Here is a 26068-nt window from a genome sequence, read left to right on the forward strand (position 1 = left end):
GAATTACTTTTGCAGCTCAGTGTCTATTACAGTATACAACATAATTTAAATTACAGATAATAGTAATAATAATAATTCCTCAATGAACTTTTGGAAAAAAAAAAAAAAGTAAATTCTGCTTCCTCTGTACATTTGGTCAAATTTCTTACAGTACTAAATACAGTACTATAGTAGTTTCCTGGTCTCCTGACACAAGACTAGCTATGTCTCTAGGCAGTCATTTCTCTGTATGCAAACATACAGTACACATAAAAAAATGTTACAAACAAAATTTGACAGTCACACGTTTGAAGGTGTACAACGTGCTACAGTTTACTGTACATATACAATAGTGAAATTTCCATCATCTAATGTACTGGTACTGTACTGTATATAATTATACTGAATGTGTAAGTATAAAACCCATGTATATTATTCGTTCAGCTCTCTCCTCTCCGTTGTTAGGATGCAGAGATTCTGATTGGTGTAATCAGTTTTGCTACCTAATGTTTAACTTACTTGTTGTTAAACTTTTTTGAGAAATGTGTCTTTGTTTTAAGAACTTAATGGTTTGGGAAAATGGGCCAAAATCAGTTATATTATGTTAACAATCGAGAAAACTGCAATACAAGATTCTTACCTAACTCTGCTAGTTTTCGTGATCGGCATCTTCTTATTGGTTTCATTTATTGTTTCGTCCGATATGGCAGAAAGGCCTCTATCCGTGATGAAAGTGGAGCGAGCGGTCGGAGAATCGGATCACCAAACAATTACGGGATGAATCTCAGATTTATCTGGACGGGATTAGATTTCTCAGAGGACTTCTGAATAAACAGAGAAGCAGTATCTGAATCACGAACAAATGTAAAAACAATTCGTTAGTGAACAGGCTGCGCTTTGTGGTTTTGACTCAAAAAGAACCGGTTCATGAGAGTCATTTGTTAATGAAGGCGACTACACTGCTGGGTTGAATCGTCGTGTACAGTTTCGTGAAAGACTTGTCCCCCCCGTTAGGCTGTCATCGCCGCGGCTGAAAAGTAGCACATGGAGCACTGCTTACATTTATATTTTATTCTGTGATAATTCTGGGGTGGCACAGCTTTTTCTTAGGGTGACAGTTGCCACCCCGTGCCACCCCGGTAGATCCGCCCCTGTATACAAGACGAAGAAAAGCGATGTTTGATAGAGGCTTTTGGAGGGTCCAAATGATTTGTTGCGCTCTGTTGATGGAAAAACTCGTAAATGATCACAGACTCCCGCAACACATAATCTAAGTTACTTAAAGTTCCAGCAGCTTTATTGTCATTCTGCTATGACAGTCTACTGAACACTTTCTTTCCATTTCTATTTATTTTTTTCTTTCAGCTTCTTTTTTTTTTCTACTAGTGCTCTTATTTAAGATTGTGGATGCTTGTCTCTTGTCAAATTTGTACACAAAGTTTCACTGGAAAATAAGAAGAATAAAGTTATTTTTCTTTTTTCATAAAGTTTAAAATAGAAGATATTTACAAAGTTATAATTTTAATAAAAATAATAATATTTTCTTTAGTTATACAAGGCATATTTGTGAAATGAAAACTACGAATCGAACAGATTTGCATTTAAAATTGCATTTTCATGTAATTTGACGAACTTCCGGTTTAAGCCACGCCCACTTCCGGATCTATCCGAATACAGATACAGATACAAATAATGGCTCCGCTGCACACCCCTAGTGTCTACCGTCAACCAAGGGTAGGGGGATGTGACGGCATTGACAGGTGACATAAAGATATGGACCGTTTCATTGGTTAAAATTGTGAATTTCTCTGGATTGAAACATTGTTATTTATTTATTTATTTTTTATTCATTTATTTATTTATTTTTTTTGCACAATATAGAGCATTTGCAATATGTCACAGTTTAGTCAGTTACCCGGATGTGCACCATATTGGAGACACTTGGATGTAAACAACAGCATGGATTGCATGGTTAATGTGCTACTAAAGATGTTTTTCGGCTAATTTATGATGTCTAAACCACAAGAAAAATTTAAATAAATAAATAAATAAAAATAAATAAATAAATAAAACGTGTGGAATGAATGAACAGTGTGCGTGACTGCAATATAGTGCATTTTTATAGAAATTGGCATATAAAATCAACAAATTTGGCATAAAACTGAAAATTTCCACTCATAAATGAAGGACTGGTACTAGAGCACAAATGCAACATGGTACAAGCATGTTCACACACACAGACAGACAGACAGACAGAGGTGTGACATACGTGTCCAGGGCATTTTTTTTTTTTTTTGATTTTGGCAAATAAAATGCATAGAACATAAATGCATAACAATGTGAAGGGGTACACATAACATACACACACACACACACACACACACACACAGAGAGAGAGAGAGAGAGAGAGAGAGACATTTCTGCAAATTTACGTAACATAATTTGCAAAAGCAGGTCAATTCAAAAGACACCAGACAACAACAAATTCTAACCTTTGACAAAAATATAGATTTTTAATATATTTTAGAATGTTTAAATATATATTCACAAAATATATATCATAAAATTGCAAGGAGAAGGTGAAACATGAAGCAAAATGGACTTGAAACGGAACTGAAAATGAATGAGTCCCTATGGACCTCTGCTGGATATATGTGGTCATTGCACTTTCTTGCTTTAACTGTAATTCCTAAAGTTTTTATTCTAACCTGCAGATGGCATAAATGTATAGTTGAGAAGTAAATAATAAAAAAAAAAATTATAATAAAAATTATATATAGTTTGTCATATAAAAAAAATTATATTTCCTTATGCAATCACTCTGTAAAAGTTTGAGGTCTATCTGACCCCAAGGACCTTAAACGTAAACCCTACTCGAGGTACGCCTGAGGGTTAAAATATTTTTGATGAAATCCTAGATCTTTCTGTCCCTCTACAGTCAGTCATGCAACTTACACATTCAAGGTCCAGAACGGTAGGAAAGACATCAAGTAATCCATGTCATTAAGTATTCCATTTTATTAAGTGGCACGAGTGCTTTTTTTGCACAAAAAACATAATTTACCACTTTATTTCCAAAAATATTACAACACATGTGTTGTGGTACTCTAGTGAACACTCACTCATGTGCTTTGTGTTGACGCGAGTCTTCTATCTCGTGAAAACAACACAAATGCATTTGAATGCTTTTGTGAACACAATGCAGATCAATATTTTCATGAAAAAAGTTGTAAATTATGTTTTATTGTGCAAACAAAGCACTCATGTTTCTTAATCAAATTGAGGTTAAACCAATGAAGTCACATGGAGTACTTTAACAATGTCTTTTCTACCGTTCTGGGCTGGAAATGAAAGAAGCTGTTTTGGTGCTCAGTGTAGACTGGCTAAGTATGTATTAAAATATATATACTATCAGATATTGCTCACTGAATGTTATTACAGGACAGAAGAAAAAGCTGCTCTAGAACTTTACTTGCTAGTTGACAAGTGGTGTTGGCTTGCTTGGCAAAAGTTAGCTACTTGTTTCTATAGACAACCTGAATTTTTTTCAAGTATTAATTTAAAATAAATAGTATTGCTAATGTCTGAACAGCATGTAACGAAAAAAAAAAAATAAATGAAAGCCTGTAGACTAATTATTATGTGAATGACTCAGGGCAGTTTTGATGGGAAAATCCAAGGGAAACTGTCATCACAGTGTAATTTTAATGAACCTCGTCTGTCGATATGATGTTGGTGAATCTCACTGGCCGTTGCTCACTGGCATTACTATGGAGTGTGTGCAAGAGCGTGAGCAATGAGTTACTGACCACAGTTCACGTAAGGGCCACCGGTGTCACTAAAAACAAGGGTTTCTGTATTCTACATGGAGCCCTTTAACAGCTAAATATCGACATTTTCAAGAGTTAATCTTTACTGTTGACAGTGAAATAGCTGGAGCCATTTTCTTGAGTCTGACAATACAGTTTCGCAGGACTGTTTAATTTTTGACATGCTTATAAAGAAAGGATAAAGGAGCGATAAAGAAACATGAAAAAATAAAAGTGTAGAATTGCTTGATAGTACTCATGTAAACAGAAATTAGAAGAAATATGGATCAATATATTGCATATATTGTGTAGTGTTAGGATTAAAGATCAATTTGTTTATAAATACGTTGTTCGAGGAGGAGAAAGCACTTATTTTTTCTCTTATATGTGTATCTAAATGTTATGGAACGGTCTCTTGCACTTGATTGCTTGTAAATATTGATTGTATTTTCAAATAACAAAATACGTGTATTTTAATTAAATACATTTCTCACACCAGTATTTTTGTATTTTAATTAAATACATTTGATGAGCTTGTATTTGTAATTTGTAACTAAATACTTTTTTATGTAATTGTGCCCATCTCTGCATATGATCACCAACCTGGTCACCCTACGTCTTTCCTTAGACTGATTTTTTTATTTATTTATTTTTTTGCAGTCTTCTCCTTGATTTATTATAACTGTTGGTAGTCTATAGTAACCCAAATAATTTTCTGCTTCAACCGATTATTACAGCCCAAACACGACAATTACTGACCATAATTAGCTAAATATCCCAGTCAACAATTTTATCTCACAGTGATGTCACCATGAGCTCACAGGATACTCGTGATGAGGTCACAATGTGAGGTAACAGTGAGCTAAAAGTGTAACCTCACAGCCCCTCACTGTGTGCTCATACTAATGTGAGGTCAAAGTGCACTCACTGCACAGAGACTAGGTACCCAGCATGCACTGCAGCATGACACTTTTGATTGTCACCATTGTTGAGATTCATACACTGATTCTTGATGTCTCTCTTTGTTTTTGAACGACAGGGTAGTTAATTATATTTGTGTCTTATGCTTTTATAATTCTTCATAACTGATTATGAGACTGCTGGATCCTATGCTGTATAATCACAGAGCTATTATATTTAGAAACTTTAGAATAACAAAACCTCACCAAGACTGCATATTGAATCTAGGTGATGACTGTGTTATCATCAATAACAGATCAGCATCACCTGGTTGCAGTCTCTTTTTGGTTTCCCTTGCCATAACAAATGTGCTTTACGAACACAGTTACAGCAGCCCAAAAAATATAATGTTATAAAGTCAAGGGTCAAGAGCCCAACTAAAGCAAACACTACTTGCCACGATGGTAACGTCAAACAAAACAATAAAACATCACCATCTAAATCTCTGTTAATTCTCAATAAGCGCTTTTGTAGATGTCTAACAGAAATGAAGTCAGTCTGGTTAATAATGAGTGAAGCTGGTGATTCGTTTATTTCAGTTGATTTCATCGAAGGCTGTGTCTGGAAGTCAGTTGTATGTTTGGAGAAGGTTCTTATAACAGAAATCTGTTAGCTGGGCGTGCACTCATGAGCTCATCATGTGAGAGCACTGTGATATCTCTGTGATAGTGTTGAGAAACAGGAAGTAGAATGTCCCCCAGCGACTGATATTTGAGCTGCCTTCTCTCAACCTGCTCAACATTTTGAGTTCACAATGATCTCACATATTACTCACACTGTGAGGATCACCGTGTGAGAATGGTGTGATGTCACTGTGATCATCGTGTGATCTCACGTGTTGACTGGGTTGGAATTTCTGTAGTCAGAAAACCCCATGCAGTGTGTGAGGGTCTCTGGTATGATTCAAAAATGTAATTGTGTAGAGCACACTGTATAGTTGTTTGTGCTACTACATGTGCACATAGGCTAATTAAGTTTATTCTCTAAAACATCTGAATGCTTTGCTATGATTTTAGACCATGTGCCTTGTGTTTAATTAGGATAACTGTTACGTGTGTGACTATGTTAAATTTGTTAATCTCCTGCGTAGGTCACTTGGCTATTTCCCATATAGCCACAGTCTCTATGTACAGAAGCAGGGTTGCCACACGGTTACAATGTGATTCACAATTGCATTATCCTTCCTAAATTGGCTTCTAATTGTTTCATTATGTAATTGGCATGATACTGTCACAACTCACTGGACTCTAGTTTTGTCTCTGCCTATGTTCCCTTTTTCTTTGCCCATAATTGGTTCTGATCCTGTTCTCATTAGTTCATTGTCTAATTATTAGTTAATCACCTTCATTGTGTCCACCTGTCTGTCCCTTGTTATCCGCCCTATATGAATTCCTGTCCTTTGAGTTCTGGTTGTCGGGTTATTGTTGATGTTACCCTGTGTGTGCTGAACCTCCTCATCGTGACTTATAGTAAATACCTTATTCCCTTTAAATCTTAATTTTCACGTGGCTATTGTGTGTGCACTGCACAGTGACCGTGACAGAATAACCGACCCTAAGAAAAAAAGTATAGCGGCGTCTTCCTCTCATTTTGTTTTCCGTTTTTGCCAGTTTTTTTGTTTGTTGTCATGGACGATCCTGCTGTCCTCGTCCTCCTGCTGGAGCAGGGAGGCCGCTCTCTCGAAGGACCACACCAAAGACTTTGTGTTTCTTGCCAACCTGACACACTACCCGGACAACTGCCTCTGCTCGTTTTATCAAGCTGGACTGAACACCTCCACACGAGTGAAGTTGTCCGGGGATGGTCCTCGAGAGAGCCTCGCCGCCTTCATTGAGTGGGTACTGGTGTCTGGCAAGTCGCACCTGACTGTGGACATGGCGTACAACGACAACAGCCCCACTCGGGACCCAGAGCCCAGTCAACTACCACCCCGCAATGCGCAACGCGGTGAGCATGAGCTGGACCTGGGAGATTTAATAGACTTTCATTCGGATACACTCGTCATTCACCCATCTCCCGAACTGCCTGGGAATATATCCCACCCAACCTCCCTCTCCCACCTCCTCTTATTGATATGGCCCCTGTTTCAACACCTTCATCGCTGGATTCCGTCAGCCTTTCTGCTCACCCTCAGCTCACCATCTGTGGCGGGGGTTCGCCGCTAGTCTGCTGATCTCCAGCTCCATTGGCGTTGAGTCTGGAGGATCCCTCAACTCCGCCTTCAGCCTCCGAGGCCCAGACTCCTCCTCGGTCCTGCGACCCAGCGGCTCCACCTTGGCTTCCAGCTCCCTCGTCTCCACCGGAGCCCATCAGTCCACCAGCTCCGCCTGGCTCCCCTGTCCCTCCAGCTCTGCCTTGGTCAGTCGTCCCCCTACCTCCACCTTGGGACTGCACCACTCCAGTTTTGCTGTCGTCCTTTGCTCCACCTCAGTCCTCTGTCGCTCCGGCTCCACCTTGGCCCTCCGGATCCTCAGCGTCACCCTGGCTCTTCGGCTCTCTGTCGCCACCTCAGGCTCTACCACCACCTGCTCCACCGCCATTGGACGGCCCCATGGAGTCGGCGGCCACTCCTCCACCATGGCTCCTCCCTCCATCGGCTCCTCCATGGGCCACCATCGTGATTGTGGCCTGGGTCCCGCCGGGCTCCTCCTGCTCCAAGTCCCTCCTGTCTCCTCCCATCTGATCCGCCCTGGCTCCTTCCATCTCCACCCTGGACTCTGTTAGTCGTCCTCCTCCCGGGTGTCCGTCCTCCGCCCGAACCTCCTCTGCTATTGCCTGCCTGCCTGCCTTCCTGCCAGCCCTTCGCCATCCCCTGTCACCATCCCATGTCACCATCCCATATCCACTCCTTTTTCCTCCTCCTAAGTCCCCCACCCTCCCTCCCTTTGCTCCACGGCATGAGGCCACGCCTTCCGGGAGGGGGGCGAATTGTCACAACCCACTGGACTCTAGTTTTGTGTCTGCCTGTGTTCCCTTCCTGTTTGCCCATATTTGGTTCTGTTCCTGTTCTCATTAGTTCATTGTCTAATTATTAGTTAATCACCTTCATTGTGTCCACCTGTCTGTCCCTCATTATCTGTCCTATATGAGTTCCTGTCCTTTGAGTTCTGGTTGTCGGTTATTGTTGATGTTATCCTGTCTGTGCTGAACCTCCTCATCGTGAATTATATTAAATACCTTATTCCCTTTAAATCTTCGTTTTCATGTGGCTATTGTGTGTGCACTGCACAGTGACCGTGACAGATGCAACTTTACCTGACTAATAATAAATTGTTATATTTGATTTATTCTGATCTCTTCTGAAATCATGTTTTTTCTAGTAGATTAGAGTTGTTGTCTAGTTTTTTCACAAATCTGCGTCCAGGACAGATCATACTTAAGTACCAATGAATGAAGCGGGGGCTCGTCATTACAGTTACAGTTACAGTTTTTGTGATTATAGAAAACATACACTTTTTATTATGTGCTAGCAGGGTGCAGCCTATTTAAAGGTATTATAATCAGCCTGTATCCTCTGAGTAAGATCAACTGGCGAGTTTGTGCCGTGCGTTCACAGTTGGTCGAATGAATTGCTAAGCGACACTAGGTCGCTAATGAATGAATAATTGAAAGTATGGGATTTCCAGAATAATCAAATATCTAAATTATTATACATTCGATATCTGTGATCAGTTTTTAATTATATATATTGTCTAAATTTTATGATCACTTGGAATTGGAGTCAGATTGAACACGGAGCTAGACATAAAATTTAAACTAGAACTTGGTAAATCCAGATAAATCTAGATAAATTCAGCAAGTAAAATACCGAACATGCATTAAACCTTCGACCAGGATTCCGCTGTTTGGGCTAGCGGATGGATTCTTACAAGATCAACAAGTTCTGAGTCTCTGGCCTGCAAGAGTGAGATACTAACATATACACTCATTTTGAGTCTACCATCCCGAGAGATAGAAACATCAGTTTCCTGAGCCTGAGTCTCCAGTTTGTGAGGCAGCAACAGATACAAACATATTCTGAGCCTCCTGCCTGTGAGTAAAGATATATTCTATGTTTAGAGTCTTCGTCCATCGAGAGAACAACAGATGCCGCACATCCTGAGTTTCCATCCAAGAGAGACAAAGTGGATTGACCAAGTTCTGAGTCTCTAGCCCAGAGAGGCAGAAGACACAGACATTTGCAACAAGATTAAGCTCCAGCAAGCAAACCTTCACTTCAAGGTACTTTGCTTGCATGTTCCAGGCAAGGACCTTCTGCACCTACTCCAGGGCCATAATCTGCGTGTTCCAGATTTTAAGACCCTTTGGTGCTCCAGGAGATCAGCATCCTCCAGTGCTTCATGTTCAAGGCTGTCGAAAATGGATTCCTGCTACTTTCCCCACTGCATTTTTACCAGCACAACCAGTGGATGAAGTCACCACCACCGGACTGTTCACTCAACCACAGAGAATGTGACTATCACCTATCCAAACTTCTTCCAGAGTCCTTTGCATTGTTGTACATTGTCAGTATATGATTTATCTAATTTAAATTATATAGCTGATTGCTATAATCATTCATGTATTTGTCTGATGTATAATAAGGTTCTTCACCTCATTTGTTTAAGAGTAGCAACATTTTATCTTTCCAGATAACGTATCTCTGACATAGCAACACCCAACATAATCACTTGCATCTCATGCACTTTATTCCTCTTTCATTTATGGTATTCATTTAGTAGTTGTGTTTACTCTTGTTTATCTTTTGTAAAAAAAAAATAAAAAAAATTTAACATATTACACTTTTTTCTTCCTTGTGTTGATGATACAGAAGAAGGTTCAAGTTAGAGATCCCACCAATCTTTCTTATGTGATGTACTCATAACCACAAAATCATAACGTCATTGGTGATGTGCGTACCCATCACTAAACTATTTCACCTCCCTAGGTTGGCAAAAAGCAAATTCACTACAAAAAAGAACAAATATAAGAAACAAGTGTGTAGGGTATTACTTTTTCATTTTACATCTAAACATAACCATTTAAGTTAAAAAAGTAAAATGTAAAAAAAAAAATCTAAAAATGTAAAAAAGTGTGTTCATTACAAATATTATTATTGATTATAAATGATTATTAAAACAACAAACACAATTCAATCAAGACCAGTGAGTGATTCCCTCTTTTCTTTTATCGTTTGATTAACATTAATGCAATAGACAGCCTATATTAAGACATAGTGTAGACTAATGCATCGTTTCTCTCCAACAGTTCCCCAAACGTTCACTTAAGACATAACAGATTATGTTTGTGTGAATATTTAAATATATTTAGCCTACTGTAAATCTGTGTATATGTGTATTGATATAGAGCGCCGTGGGTGTCGTCTTTATGCAGGCACTTTGGACAGCAGTCAGCTGGTCAGCAAATGGTAAAAAGGTACTTCTCTCAGAAAACATATAGATAAAGATATTTAATATTTGTATATATGTGATTACTATTTAGAGCATTGGGATCGCTAGACAAGGGCTTAATTGAACTCTTTGGTAACACTTTAGAACCAGTGTTAATTTCGTCGACGAAGACGAAAAATATTCGTCAACGAACCTTTTTTCTGTGACTAAGATGAGACATTGACGAGCTCAAATTAATGTCTGATGATAAAAACTATGACGAAATTTATGCCGCGTCTTCATTAACAAGACGAGACGGGACTAAAATGTTATTTGAGGACTACCGGACATTCAAAATACATCCTATAAGCTAAATTGACTGTCTTGTCTTTCAAAATGTGCGTCTCTGTCATTGGATTACAATCAGATGAGGGGCGTATCTAGTCTCAGTATGGCAGCTGCAGTGGACGGATAGGCGATCAAAACGCAAACTAACGATCTGAAACAATAGCCTCAGCACCCGAAGGGTTAGGGATAGGGTGACCAGACGTCCCGGTTTTCCCGGGAGTCACAATTCGTTGTCGATTAATTTAAAGTTAGTGACGTCGGGATAGGCGGAATCGCGCTGATAGAAGTGCGCTCTCTCGCGCATGCTCCACTTCTTCAGTCTCATACAGCGCGCGATCAGTTCTCAGCGCTCAAATACACACACAGCAGTCCTGTGTCTATCATGTAGAGTCAGAGTATCTCACATAAATACAGTCAGTTATGGCTTAAGTGAGCGTAAACAGGTGGATGAAAACTGAATGTGTGTCAGCATGCATGTGCCTTCCGTCTTAAAGGGACAGCATTCCTAATTATCCGTGTCATAAATGTTAACCAACAAAAGATGTTAAATAAATGTATACTTAAGTAAAGCTACTTTATCTGAAAAATGAGTTTAATTTGTATCTCTACCAAAAAATGAAAATGTATTCCAGTTTTTCCAAATTCAATCCTTGATTCAAATTTCTCATAAGCTTAATTGATTTGGTCTAAAGAGAGAAGAATTGATGCCTATTTTTGTTTGAATACTACATATAAAATAGCTACCAAAATAAATGTTGTTAACTGCACTTTGACTAAAAGTAAAGACTAAAAGTTGACAAAAATACAATGACTTTTCGTCGACTAAAACTATGAAATACTCAAATGACTAAAATGTGACTAAGACTATTAAGCATTTTCGTCTCAAGACTAAGGGTGAATCCCATTTCTCTGTCTTACCCCTTCCCCTACGTCTTACCCCTAGCCCTTGTCCCTCGAAACCAAGTGGTAAGCGCTAGGGGTGAAAACATACCCCTATGAAATGAGACACCACTTGGTTACGGTTACGTCATCATACACCGTCGCTAGCTGGCTGCTACGTCATCAGAGCCGACAAGTGTTGATCACGAACTTTGGATCGTTTTACAAACTTGTTAAAACTGTAGACATGCATGGAGTCCATTCAAGGCTAGTCTGCGGGACTGTTGTGCAAATCAGCAATGTAACGTTAGCGTCGCAAACTAGCGATTTTTTAAAAACGTTTCAATTAAGAACATGGTTGCAAATATATATGTACAGGACTATCTAGAGCACAAAACAAGACTGTCGTAATTTTTAAATAAATTATTTAAGCCGAAAATACTTGATTGTTGCCGGTTGCGCAGTGTGTTCTGGGTACCCCTCGGTTTCAAGTAAGCTCGCAAAAATGCTTGGTTTTAAGGGGTATCTACCCCTTCCCCTTAGCCCTACCCCTCGATCAAAACGAGAATTGGGATAGCCCTTACTCTCACGTGAACGCGCAAAAATAAGGGGAAGGGGTAAGGGGAAGGGGTAAGACAGAGAAATGGGATTCACCCTAAGACTAAGGCTAAATCAAAAATGCCTGCCAAAATTAACACTGTTTAGAACAGGGAACACTTATTCACTATTAACTATGATTTTTCCCTCAATAAATTCTTAATTCGTTAGTAAAGTAGTTAAGTTTAGGTATTGGGTAGTATTAGGGACGTAGAATAAGGTTATGTAGAATAAGGCATTAATATGTGCTTAATTTGCACTAATAAATAGTTAATATTCTAGTAATATGCGTGCTATTAAGCAACTAGTTAAGAGACCCTAAAATAAATTGTTACCAACTCAAAATTAGCCAGTGCACATTCTGAGTCATTTTGACAGCACATGTCACATATTGTACCTTCAAAGTAAAAGATATTAAACTATCATTAACTCACACATGACGTGTAAAGTCACAGCATCAGACCATGTCTTTCCATGTTCATTGATGGACTTGCACTTGTATTCTCCACTGTGATCCGAGGTGATGTTTGAGATGCTGTCGATTCTTCCAGATCCTACAAACGTTCCTCCTTTAAACCAGCTGATTTCTGCAGGTGGGTTTGAATCACTGCTGCAGCTCAGAGTCACTGAATTTCCCTCCACTATTTCACCAGATGGACTGACGGACACTGAGACGCTCCTGGGTGGGTCTAAAATCAAAAACAGATGTTGTTAACAAAAAAAAAAAATTGAAATCAAATATAGTTGGAAGATGTACTGATACAACCAATTAACTACCGTTTACTCACACATGATGTTTAAAGTCACAGCATCAGAGTATTTCTCTCCATGTTCATTGATGGACGTGCACTTGTATTCTCCACTGTGATCAGAGCTGATCTTTGAGATGTTGTAGATTCTTCCAGATCCTACAAATGTTTCTCCTTTAAACCAGGTGAAGTTCAGAGCAGGTGGGTTTGAATCACTGCTGCAGCTCAGAGTCACTGAATTTCCCTCAATTATTTCACCAGATGGACTGATGGACACTGAGATGTTCTTTGGTGCATCTAAAAGAGAAAACAGATTTAATTAAATATCAGAAAGTTGACATCACATACTATGTTTTGAAGATCTAAAGAGCCAAAATGTCAGTTTCACCTCTAGAGGTCTCTTATTCAAAACCATAACAAAGATGTGGCTTGATGACACAGTGACTGAGCGTGGAATCATAGGAGCTGTCGTCTTCACCTCTGCAGTCATTTTTACTTTATATACTTATTTTTGGAAACAGAATACACATCAAATGTTTTTGAATAGTTGTGGTCCATATCATCAAAACATATCAGTTGTTGATTGCTTGAGTACAGCCATCTTAAGGGCTTAGACAGTCGACTGTTCTCACAGAACCCATAAAACCCTCTTTGATTCTGTCTCAGGAGGCCCAATTTATTCTCTGTCACTTATAACGGTCCCTGACGGTCACTATACTTAAAAATTGCTGAGCATCTGTTGATTAGGGGCATGTTAATGGTTGGTGTTCCCCAATGATGGTTATATGCACTTGCTTGCTGTAATAAATCAGTGCAAGTTAATTACTACACATTCTGTTGTGTTCTGACGACAAACATGGTTCACTTCTGTCTCCATCTGAACTGGCCCTTTCTGTCTTTCACGGTAGCTCTGCACTATGGTAATAAAACACACTGGAACTAGTGGATCCATTGTCAGTTCTTGCACCTGTGTTCACTTACACATCACATTCAACATTACAGCATCAGAGTATTTCTCTCCATGTTCACTTGCACTTGTATTTTGTACTGTCATCGGATCTTAAAACTTAATTAAACTACCGTAATACTAATAATACTAAGACTTAATTAAAACTACAAAAGTAATTATATGAAGAGCAACGAGTGATTCCCTTTTTTCTTTTATTGTTTGATTAACATTAATGCAACAGACAGCCTATATTAAGACATAGTGTAGGCTAATACATCATTTTTCTCCAACAGTTCTCCAAATGTTCACTTAAGACATAACATATTATGTTTGCCTGAATACTTAAATATATCTAGCCTACTGTAAATCTGTGAATATGTGTATTGGGATAGAGCACCGTGGGTGTCGTCTTTAAGCAGGCACTTCGGACAGCAGTCAGTCGTTCAACACAAAAAGCAAACAGTAAAAAGGTACTTCTCTCAGAAAACGTACAAATAAAGATATTTTATAGATATTTAATTACTATTTAGAGCATTGGGATTGCTAGATGGGGGCTAAATTAATTTATTTTTAATTTTTTCCTTGAAAAAAATCCTTGAATTCGACCAAAATCTACATTTTTCAATTATGACCTTTGTTAAGGTCTGGCAAGCTGTCACACATCCGGTCTGTGGCCTTTCACTCGATAGCCACCAGAGGTCACCCTTCCATCGAACTGACTCTTGCATTACACTACTGTTGCATGTCACCCACGGACTACAATACCCATCATCCAATGCACTGAAGACACACACACACACACACACACACACACACACACACAGCTGATTGCACTGATCACACAGCTTACATAAACCATGGCCTTCCGTTCACAGAGCGCCGAGTATTGTTCTCTGTATAGCACTCTCCTAGTGTTAGCTGCCCTATGGAGCCAACTTAGTTGTCATAGTCTTGCTTTGCCTGTTTTCTCGTGTTTTGATTCCTGCCCGTGTTTCCTGGATTAACCCTTTGCCTTTCCGTTCGCACTCTGTTTGCACCTTGCTTGGACTATTGCTCTTGTACCTGGATTATTTCTCTGCCTTGCCCTGTTGGATATTGTTCGCCGATCGACGACTCACACATGCTCTCAGAATACTCTTGTGTCTTGCCCTTGACATATCTGTTTATTGATGCTTGACCCTGCCTGTGTTTGACTATGTTTCTGAATAAAAGCTTGCACATGGATCCGCACGCCTCACGTCTCGTCGGCTCCGTTACAGAATACTCGGCCTCACAAGGATCCAACAGCTTTTCTGAGGAGCATTGGCCAGGTATGGGCACAGCAAGAATCTTGTTAGCCCTTAGACAAGGTCTGCGATCGCTAGAGAATCATATTCGCAAATTTATAGCCATCGCAAACTATTCGGATTTACCGGACTGTCTTTTGATAGAGATTTTTCGTGATGGCATTAATCAGCCTCTGCAATCTCAGCTTAGATGTGAGGGTCCGCGTTCGTCTCTGAGTTGTTTTTTGGACTTTGCTTTGTTGACTGTTGGCTCCCTATTCACTGTGGGTGTCGCGGATGAGGAACGCGACATCGCGTCTTGACTGAAATGGTGGCTCCACCAGAGCGCGTTCACAAAATGGCTGCCTCCATGTCAAAGCCTGCTCACGTCATGCCTGCTACTCCAGAACCTGCTTACACCATGCCAGGGTCTGCTCACGCCACGCCTGCTGCCTCAAGGCCTGCTAACGTCACGCCTGCTGCTTCAAGTCCTGCTAATGTCACACCTGCTGATTCAAGACCCGCTAACATCACACCTGCTACTCCAGAGCCTGCTAGCTTCATATCTACCAAGCCAGGGCCTGTGAACTTCAGGTCTGTTGCACCAAAGACTCTTCACAACATGTCTGCCAAGCCTGAGCCTGCTCACGTTATGCCAGCCATGCAAGAGCTCCTTCACAACATGGCCGCTATTCAAGAGCTTCAGGGCAAGATGGCTTCTACTCAAGAGTTTCTTCAGAAAATGGCCGCCGTTCAAGAGTCAAGTCATGTCTCAACTGATCGTCATGATGCAAGTCACGCCTCAAGTCTCGTCACATCTCAGCGGATCTTCCAGAGTCTCGTCACGTCTCAGCGGATCTTCCAGAGTTTCTTCATGTCTCCACTCATCTTCCAAAATCTCTTCACGTCACCGCTGATCTTCCAGAGTCATGTCACGTCACAGCTGATCTGCCAGAGTCATGTCACGTCACAGCTGATCTGCCAGAGTCATGTCACGTCTCAGCAGATCTTCCAGAGTTTCTTCACGTCACAGCTGATCTGCCAGAATCACGTCACGTCTCAGCCGTTCATCCAGAGTCTCGTCACATCAAAGCTGATCGTCCAGAGTCTCGTCACGTCACAGCTGATCATCCAGAGTCCCGTCACATCACAGCCGATCGTCCAGAGTCCTGTCACTCCCTCTCTGTTGCACCCAGATATTCAGGATCAGTCCCTCTGTATCCTAGTCTGGTATCCAGTGTGAGGGATGCACCGCTGGTGTCTGCGCGCACAGCTGGCATCCCCAAACCCACTCACTTTAGCCCTCCTGTTGCTGAACTGATTCCCCTGTCTGAAGCACTTCCTATGATGGGGATAACTTTTTGGTGCGTTTGGGCTGCGTACACCACCACAGAATCTCTCGAGGTGGCAACGTCTACTATGGTATCTCTAGAGGTGGGGGCTGATGCTGCAGAACCTCCCGAAGCGGCGGTGCTTCCTTCAGTTCCTTGCGTGGTGGTGGCGCCCAGCTATACACTTTCAGCCTGTCATGTTACGGTTGAAGGAACCGTTGCTGAACATTCCTTGTATCCTGATGGTACCCTTGTAGAACCTCCAGAGGTGGCAGCATCTGCTGCAGAACCTCTGAGGTGTCAGTGGTACTCACCTGTGAGCTCTCGCCCTGTTCTGTCATGGCCAAGGAGGCCGTCTGTGAGCTCTCTCCCTGTCCTGTCACAGCCAAGGAGGCCGTCTGCGAATCCTTGTCCTGTCCTGTCACGACTATGGAGGCCGTCTGCGAATCCTCATCCTGTTCTGTCACGGCCACGGAAGCCGCTTTTGAAAATTTGCCCTGCTCTGAACCATAGTGGTTGATTTTGAACTGTCTGTCTTGCCTGTGTCTGTCAAGGAATCTAACTCTGAACTGTCTGTCATGAGCTCAGAAACTATAAATGCATATGTGTCCCGTTAACCCTATCACTGCCATGGAAGCTTTAAATGAACCTTCAGTATGCCCTGTTTACCCGGTCATTGCCAAAGAGACCATTAGTGAACATTCTGTCTGTCCCCTTCCACTCAGTGAGTTTAATCCTGAGCTTTCTGTCTGTCCAGTTTCAACGAATTAATCTGAGTTTGCCTGTTCAGTTGTCACTAATGCTCCTGATTTTGAATTATCTGTCTGTCCTGTTTCAATGAATGAGCCTGACTGTGAACTTTTTGCCACTGCTTTTCTCACTGAAAAATCTACCTTTCCAGTTCCAGTCAATGAGTCAAATTTTTAATTGTCTGCCTGTCCAATTTTGATCATGGAGTTGGCTTGTGGTCTGTCTGCCCGCTCAGTTATCACAACTGAGCAAGTATTGCCTTGCCTGTTTTCTCTTGTTTTGATTCTTGCCCTTGTTTCCTGGATTAACCCCTTGCCTTGGTGTTCAGACTCTGTTTGCACCTCACTTGGACTATTGCTCGTGTACCTGGATTATCTCTCTGCCTTGCCCTGTTGGATATTGTTCGCCGATCGATGACCCACGCATGATCTCAGAATACTCTTGTGTCTTTGCCCTCGACATATCTGTTTATTGATGTTTGACCCTGCCTGTGTTTGACCATGTTTCTAAATAAAAGCTTGCACATGGATCCGTACGCCTCACGTCTCGTCGGATCCATTACACAAGCAAACCTTCACTTCAAGGTACTTTGCTTGCGTGTTCCAGGCAAGGACCTTCTGCACCTACTCCAGGGCCATAATCTGCGTGTTCCAGATTTGAGGACCCTTTAGTGTTCCAGTAGATCAGCATCCTCCAGTGCTTCGTGTTCAAGGCCGTCGAAACAGATTCCTGCTACTTTTCTACTGCATTGTCACCAGCACAACCAATGGATGAATTCACCGCCACCGGACTGCTCACTCAACCACAGAGAATGCAAATATCACTCCCAAACCTCTTCCAGAGACCTTTGCATTGTTGTATATTATCAATATATGATTTGTCTAATTTACATTAGATATTATATAGCTGATTGCAGTTGATTACTAATAATCTTTCATGTATTTGTTTGATGTATAATAAGGTTCTTCACCTCATTTGTTTCAGAGTAGCAACATTTTATCTTTCCAGATACTGTATCTCTGACATAGCAACACCCAACATAATGACTTGCATCTTATACACTTTATTCCTCTTTAATTTATGGTATTCATTTAGTAGTTGTGATTACTCTTTTGTATCTTTTGTTAAAAAAATAAAACATATTACATTTATGTCTTCCTTGTGTTGATGATACAGAGGAAGGTTCTTCAAGTTAGAGATCCCACCAATCTTTCTTATGTGATGTACTCATAACCACACCTTAAGTGACACGTGATCCAAAAATCATAACGTCATTGGTGATGTGCGTACCCATCACTAAACTATTTCACCTCCCTAGGTTGGCAAAAAGCAAAATCACTACAAAAAAAAAAAGAACAAATATAAGAAACAAGTGTATAGGGTATTACTTTTTCAGTTTACATCTAAACATAACCATTTAAGTTAAAAAAGTAAGATATAAAAATTACTTAAGTGTGTTATTAAAACTACAAAAGCAATTCAATCAAGAGCAGTGAGTGATTCCCTCTTTTCTTTTATCATTTGATTAACATTAATGCGACAGATAGCCTATGTTATGGCAACTTTAATATGTTGTTTTCATTTTGTGTTGCCTTATTGTTGACCCTAGATGAACTTTAAGTTATTTATGTTAAATCATGATCATTATTTGTTTGTATTAAATTGTGTATTTCATAAATATTCCTGTTTAATTGGTTGATTAATTTATGTTGTTGCCCCCCCCCTGTGGTAACACACATTTAAGCATTGACAGGAAATGGAATCAGGGGGAGCAAATCAGTTTTCAACAGCTGTGATTGTAATGGGCGTGCATGTTGTAACTGAAAATATGAGGAAAAATAAACTGTTAATCGGAAAGAGGAATGACTGGACTGCTTGTACTGCTAGTTGTTACTAACCCCAAATACAGAGCTGGAGGCTTCTACAAGAAAGTTGAAAACTGATGCACGCACACGGAACAATTCAGACATTCCAATGGATCCTCGATATACTCGGAGCATGGAACAGGTGGATTTGAAATTACAAGACGTTGGTTTACAAGGAAGAAGGATTTAAAAGAAAGTCGTGGAGAGTTGTACTCATAACCCAAAAGTTGCGAGTTTGAGTCTCACGTCCGGCAGGAATTGTAGCTGGGGGAAGTGAATGTACAGCGCTCTCTCCACCCCCAATACCACAACTGAGGTGCTCTTGAGCAAGGCACCCCCAAACTGCTCCCCGAGCTCCGCAGTGTAAATAGCTGCCCACTGCTCCGGGTGCGTGTTCACTGCTGTGTGTGTGCACTTAGGATGGGTTAAATGCAGAGCACAAATTCCAAGTATGGGTAACCATTAGGGATGTGCCCGAAGCCGAATATCTTATTTGGAAAGGCACAGATAATGGCTTCAAAACAAATTTATCTGAATAACAGAAAAAAATATTCGGCAGACAATCATGTTTGCTGGAACAGCACTACATTAGTGAGGTCTGCGGTTGTTAAGATTTGTGCAATAATAATGGCTAGTACTGCTTTGACAGCATTTTACACAGTTTTGTACAGATAATATCATGGTGATCATTGCGTTTGTCTAACAAATGTGGTCTCCTCAGCAATACACTATCCGCATGCTCCTTTTTTGATTGCTGCCTGTCAGTGCCGGCGAAGCAGTGTTGCCAGATATTGCTACAAAAAAACAAACACAACCAATCCCCTGAAAAATGCACCAAAATTAGTTTAAATCTTGTATTTTGCAAATAGGATACATAATCTCTAACCTCAACCTTAATCTTCCCACTTTATTACTGCCCTAATTACTTTATTAACTCTGTTACATTAAGTATTAAAACAAGTCCAGCGACGCTTATAATAACTAGATCTGGCAACATGGCGGAGCAGAGTGGAGGCTGCACTTGCGCCAAGCTCCTTCACTCAGCCTGCATTTCGCAGCTGCTGCGAGTCACCACATTCATTTAGTCACATTCATGATTTTAAACAATTTTTCATATGTTTTCAAATTTTATTTTTGAACAGTAAACATTTACAGAGGTCTGGACCTCTTAGCTGGCTATGCCCAGTCAACAATTTGATCTCACAGTGATCTCACCATGAGCTCACAGGATACTCGTGATGAGGTCACAATGTGAGGTCACCGTGAGCTAAAAGTGTAACCTCACACCGCCCTCACTGTGTGCTCATACTAATGTGAGGTCAAAGTGCACTCACTGCACAGAGACTACGTACCCAGCACACATTGCAGCATGAAGCTTTTGATTGTCACCATTGTTGAGATTCATACACTGATTCTTGATGTCTCTCTTTGTGTTTAAATGACACAGTATTTCAAAATGTTTGTGTCTTATCACGCTTTTAAAATCTTTCATAAAGATTCCTGGGTCCCATTCTGTATAATCACAGAGCTATTATAAAAAACTTCAGATTAATAACTCCTCACAAAGACTGCATACTGGATCTAGGTGATGGTTGTGCTGTTATCGTCAGTAACAAACCAAGATCACCTGGTTGCAGTCTCTTTTTTGGTTTTCCTCAACAACAAATGTGCTTTTCAAACACAGTTACAGCAGCCCCAAAAAATATAATGTTATAAAGTCAAGGGTCAAGAGCCCAACTAAAGCAAATACCACTCACCACGATGGTAACGTCAAACAAAACAATAAACGTCAAACTTCAAACCTTTTCGAAATCCAACTTTAAAAACGCATTACATTAGCCCTTTTCGTAAGTGGCACTACATTTTAATTATACAAGACGAAGAAAAGTGATGTTTGATCAAGGCTTTTGGAGGGTCCAAATGATTTGTTGCGCTCTGTTGATAAAATACTCGTAAATGATCACAGACTACCGCAACACATTACCTCTAAATTACTTCAAGTTCAAGCGAGCTTTATTGTCATTCTGCTATGAGCACTTTCTTCCCATTTAAATTTTTTTTTAATTTTTAATTTTTTCTACTAGTGCTCTTATTTAAGATTGTAGATACTTGTCTCTTGACAAATTGGACACAAAGTTTCACTGGAAAACAAGAAGAATAAAGTTATTTTTCTTTTTTAATCGACATTTCCTGTAATTTTAAATAGAAGATATTTACAATAATTATATATATATATATATATATATATATATACTTTATTTAGTTATACAATGCATATTTGTTAAATGGAAACTACGAATCGAACAATTTGACGAACTTCCAGTTTAAGCCACACCCACTTCCGGGTCCATCCGAATACAGATACAAATAATTTTGAGATTGTCACAGATACAGATACAAATAATGGCTCTGCTGCACACCCCTAGTAACCATACTTGGCCACATGTCACATCACTTTCACTTTTCAAAAGGATTGTATCAAAGAGACTATTCAACTATTCGTTTTGGAATGCTGAAATCTGATATGTTTTGAGGAGTGGAGGACGGACGCCTGCCTCAAGTATGGAATGTGGATGACAAAAAAAAACATCGCACTTGACTTGTGAAAGGAGGTAAACAAATGCACGATAATCAAAAGCAAGTCTGCATACTTAAAATAAGACAGCTTTGAATTAATGTCTTGTGTGTCATAATGGAAGAAGGAGAGGATCAGTCTCTTGCTGAGATTAATGAACAGAAACTGTTAAAACTTATAGGCTCTTGCAGAGCAAGACTGGGCATTTGAACAAAAAAGATGCATTAGAAAAAGACAAATGAAGCATTAGCGTTAGTTCTGGCAGGTCACGTGAGTCAAGCTTGCATCAGCTGATTCTCAGCTGATCGTATCTACCTATAGGAATACAACACCTATCGCGGCATTGCTATATAAGCGCTATTCCGTATCAATCAGCAGCTTTTTCCGCTTGCTCAGGAGCAAATCAGATGGCAAATTCCATCTCTATGGGAAAGCTTTCAATCAGGAATTTTCAGGGGTTCGTTTCCCACAGAGTTCTCACCAGATTCAACAAGGTTGTGTACTTGAACGCGAATTCGCCGCGATTCATATAAGCTGATAGACTCGGAAGTGACCTGAGCAAGCACTGCTTCTCATAACGATATATCATTGACATAGACTCTTTGCCTGCAATGCCTGCAGTTCATCGCTGAAGTTGTGCTAATGTGACTGCATCAACAACACTTTTACACAAGATCTGCTTTCCCCGCTGGAAGAAGCAAAGATATCAAGGAGGGTTAAAGCATCCACGTAAAAACTGAACATTTAACCCTTTATTCATCTCTGAATGTCTTCACGAAGCTAAGTTCTTATTTCGTTCTCATTGCCTTATGCTATGTTGGCAATTATGCTATCGTCAAATATTGCTCGTTGTTAAGGCAGTTGTTCAGTAAAATGTTTGTTTTCTAGGCATGCTGTTGCTTTAGGCTAATTGGTTGTATTTTGTCACGCTGGTAACATTACCCAGTAAACCTACCACAGCGAGGCTTGTTTTTAATATGTTGTTTAAGGCTGTCTGATATGAAACAGGTTGCTGCTTAAGACTCATCTAGTATTGGGAATTCTGTTTCATTAAACTTATCCTATTTCTATTTCATATGCTGTTGCATTAATCAGTGTACCTGTAACGTGCTTGATACTTAATGGGTAGTATGTAGATTTTGTTACCAAAGGTTATTAATTCTTATGATTATCTGGATAAGGGCAACATGCTGTTGCCTAAATGTCGGGTATTGGCCATATGCTGTACTGCATTAAAGGGGCGTGCTGCTCTTCTCAGCTGCTGAATAAAGAAGCTGCTTCTCTTCTTCTTAAAGGGCATGGTGCAGCAGTCTATGCTATTTCAGAAGGTCTTTGTTTTAAAGCTGTTAGGGTATTGGGATTTTGCTTGCTTTTAGGGTTTATCTAGTGCTCAGTATCATGTTTGTTGCTAGAACTGCTTGTTTCTTTAAGCTATTGGTTGTACTGCAAGTACTGGTACTTGGTAAATTTGCAACAGCAAGAAGCTAATATTTAACCTGTTGTTGATTTTTCTTGAAGACACGTAACATAACGAGCACAATGTCAATGGGAGACGACAACCTGTAAACTGATGAGTTGATTTGAGTTATTATATGCTGTTTCTATAGAGTTTTTAAATGGATGCTGATGCTTTTAGGCCAGGTAGGATATGCGATCTCTCTTAACCGTTCATTGCCCGCTTCTATGGCTGCAGTACGTGTGTTTGCTGCAAATTAGGCTGTCATTTTTAGTGAGTCAATTAGCTGTCAATTTTTCTGCATGTTTTTCAGGTATTGCATAAAAGGGGCTTGCTGCTCTTCTTAGCTGCTCATTAAGAAGAGCGTCCCTTTGCTGCTACTCTCTTCCGGTAAGGGGCTTGCTGCTCCTCTTAGCTGCTTATAAAGAAGAGCACCCCTTCACTGCCTTCTCCGTAAGGGGCTGCTGCCCCAGTCTCTGCTATTTCAGAAGGATATGCTTCTTTCAGAATGCAATCAGTTGTGGTTTGGGCAGTTCTGGCCTATCATTTGTGTTGGGGGGGGGGGGGGGGGTTATTATTGTTGCTCTCTGCTCATTCATGACAGGCTGCATGGATGGGCAGGGAGTTTTTGCACAGAACAGAACCATACCGCTAAACCAAAACTTATGCTAAGTATCTATCTTTTGACAATAGTGGTCCTGACAGAAATGAAGCGTTAGCGTTAGTTCTGGCAGGTCACATGAGTCAAGCTTGCATCAGCTGATTCTCAGCTGATTGTATCTACCTATAGGAATACAACACCTATCGTGGCATTCCTATATAAGCGCTATTCCGTATCAATCAGCAGCTTTTTCCGCTTGCTCAGGAGCAAATCACCCTCCTCCATCCCCAACTCCTCCTTTCGCACAGTCAGGACTTGTCTTTCTGATATTCCTTGCTGAATCAGACTTAAATACACTTAAATATCATTAAGTACATTAATGATATCTGCTTTGTTCTGTTCTGTTTACCCTAGGGGGTTATTATTGTTGCTCTCCCTGCTCATTCATGACAGGCTGCATGGATGGGCAGGGAGTTTTTGCACAGAACAGAACCATACCGCCAAACCAAAACTTATGCTAAGTATCTATCTTTTGATGATAGTGGTCCTGACAGAAATGAGCTTCAGAGTTTTATGAAGTAAAGAAATGTGAAAAATGTCCTAAAAGGTGTTGGTAAATTAAATGAAGCACTAAATTAGTTTAATGATTTGTATGCCTTAGTGCAGGCTTTGCTTCCAGAGGATGAGAAATATGCTGATCAGGTGGATTGGTATGAACCAAAAGTTCATTTCATTAATTTTCAAAGGGGATTGGATTTATGGGTGAGTTCACTGAATGTACCACCCTAGTCACAAGCTCATACAGAGGTAGCACAAGCCCAGTCTGATAACATAGTTATATTGTATCGACCACTACTAGTAAAAGATCTAGGAGCACATATTCATCTTCTCGTGCACAAGCTGTGGCTGAATCTGAGAGAGCTGCTATAATGGCACGAGCTGCTGCCATAGATGAGAAACATGCCCTGGAAATGGAGGAGGCTAAAGTCATGGCAGAACTGAAACATAAAAAGGAAAAGTTAAACATTGAAACAGAACTAACTGCTTCCATGGCCAAACTAAATATACTTGAGCAGTTTGAAACATCACCTCAAGTTGTTCATCCTAAGGTGCCTAAGGAAGGCATGAATGCCAATTTAGATGACGCTGAGAGAAGGTACTCAAGAACGCTTCAAATGTACGATCCCTCAGAGATAGACCCAAGCCAAAATTTTACAATACCACAAATTCCAGTAAGTCACGTAAGGAATTTCAGAAGCAGTTCAACAAGCTCAAGTGAATCTAGCAATTCTGATCTAGCCAATGTCCTGAGAAAACAAAATGAGATTGTTGAATTAATTGCAAAGCAAAAAAGAGTATCTTCATAAGGATCATAAACAGTCAAGGTAATGGGCCCTATGCAATAAAGAGACTTCTAGGATGGGTGGTAAATGGACCACTCAATGGTGGTTATGGAAGCTCTCCTGATAGGATTGGTAAGCCACGCATCAAAGTGAACAAAATTTATATAGCAAACAATTGAGAATTGTGGAAAGGAGCTATGGCGATCAATGTGAAATGTCTTTTGAAAATTGTTTCTGACTCTGCTGAATTAAGAGATGAACACTATTTGCACTTGCCCTTTAGGAAGGAAATTTGAATGCCTGTTAACCACCAGGTTGCATTGCAAAGAGCTCTCTATCTAGCCAAAAGATTCCGAAAAGATCCCCCCTTTCACAAGGATTATACCACGTTCATGGAAAAAAATCACTGAAGCAGGATATGCAGATGCCACAATATCAACTACAACAAAATGATGGAAAATTATGGTATATTCCCCATCACGGTGTCTACCATAAAAAGAAAAACACTATCCGTGTGGTTTTTGACTGTGCCGCCACCTTTTAAGGAATGTCTTTGAATATAGAGACTCTGCAGGGACCCGACCTTACAAACACACTCTTAGGTGTTCTTCTGCACTTTCGCGAGCAACCCATTGTCCTGATGGCAGACATTAAAAGCTTTTTTCATCAGATGTGTGTTGACCCTAATGATTCCTTAGATTCCTGTGGTGCCCAGAGGGTAAGGTATCTCAAGAGCTGAGGGAATACAGGATGCTAGTCCATCTTTTTGGAGCAGTTAGTTCCCCTAGCTGTGCAAACTTTGCATTAATAAAGACTGCCAGTGGTAATGGAAGTACATTTAGTGAATAATCCATTGACACTGTGAAGAGAAATTTCTATGTTGATGACTGTCTGCAGTCAGTATCCACAATACCTCAAGCAATATCTCTTGCTAAGGAATTAAGGGCTCTGTGTAGCATGGACGGATTCAAACTCACAAAATGGATCATTAACAACTGTGAAGTCTTGTTATCTATCCCTGCTGAAGATAGAGCTGTAGCGTTTGGACCAATCAGACACATATTTAGTCATTATATTTACTGAATAATGCAGGAAACCCTCTCATTCAACAAACAAACTGTGAGGGTCTATGGACCCTTCTCCTGAAAGAGCACCCTAAAGGGCTCAGTTACCAGGGAAACCATCTGATAAGACTGTTTTATTGCTTAAAAGTATGTGAAATGCGAAGTGCAGTAAGAACAGA

The 26068-nt window shown here is 40.2% G+C and overlaps 1 protein-coding gene across 1 annotated transcript in view; it reads right to left on the reverse strand.

The window, feature by feature from the left end:
• The window catches only part of LOC131537015 (hemicentin-1-like), a 115650-nt gene that overhangs the window by 7697 nt on the left and 81885 nt on the right, over window positions 1–26068 (reverse strand). The window contains exons 20-21 of the mRNA XM_058770228.1: window positions 12730–12987; window positions 12376–12630 (exon numbers count right to left, since the gene is read on the reverse strand). Coding sequence (XP_058626211.1) covers window positions 12376–12630; window positions 12730–12987 — 513 coding nt within the window. The remainder of the gene's footprint in view (window positions 1–12375; window positions 12631–12729; window positions 12988–26068) is intronic.

Source organism: Onychostoma macrolepis, chromosome 01 (assembly GCF_012432095.1).
Source record: "Onychostoma macrolepis isolate SWU-2019 chromosome 01, ASM1243209v1, whole genome shotgun sequence".
Lineage (NCBI taxonomy): Eukaryota > Metazoa > Chordata > Actinopteri > Cypriniformes > Cyprinidae > Onychostoma > Onychostoma macrolepis.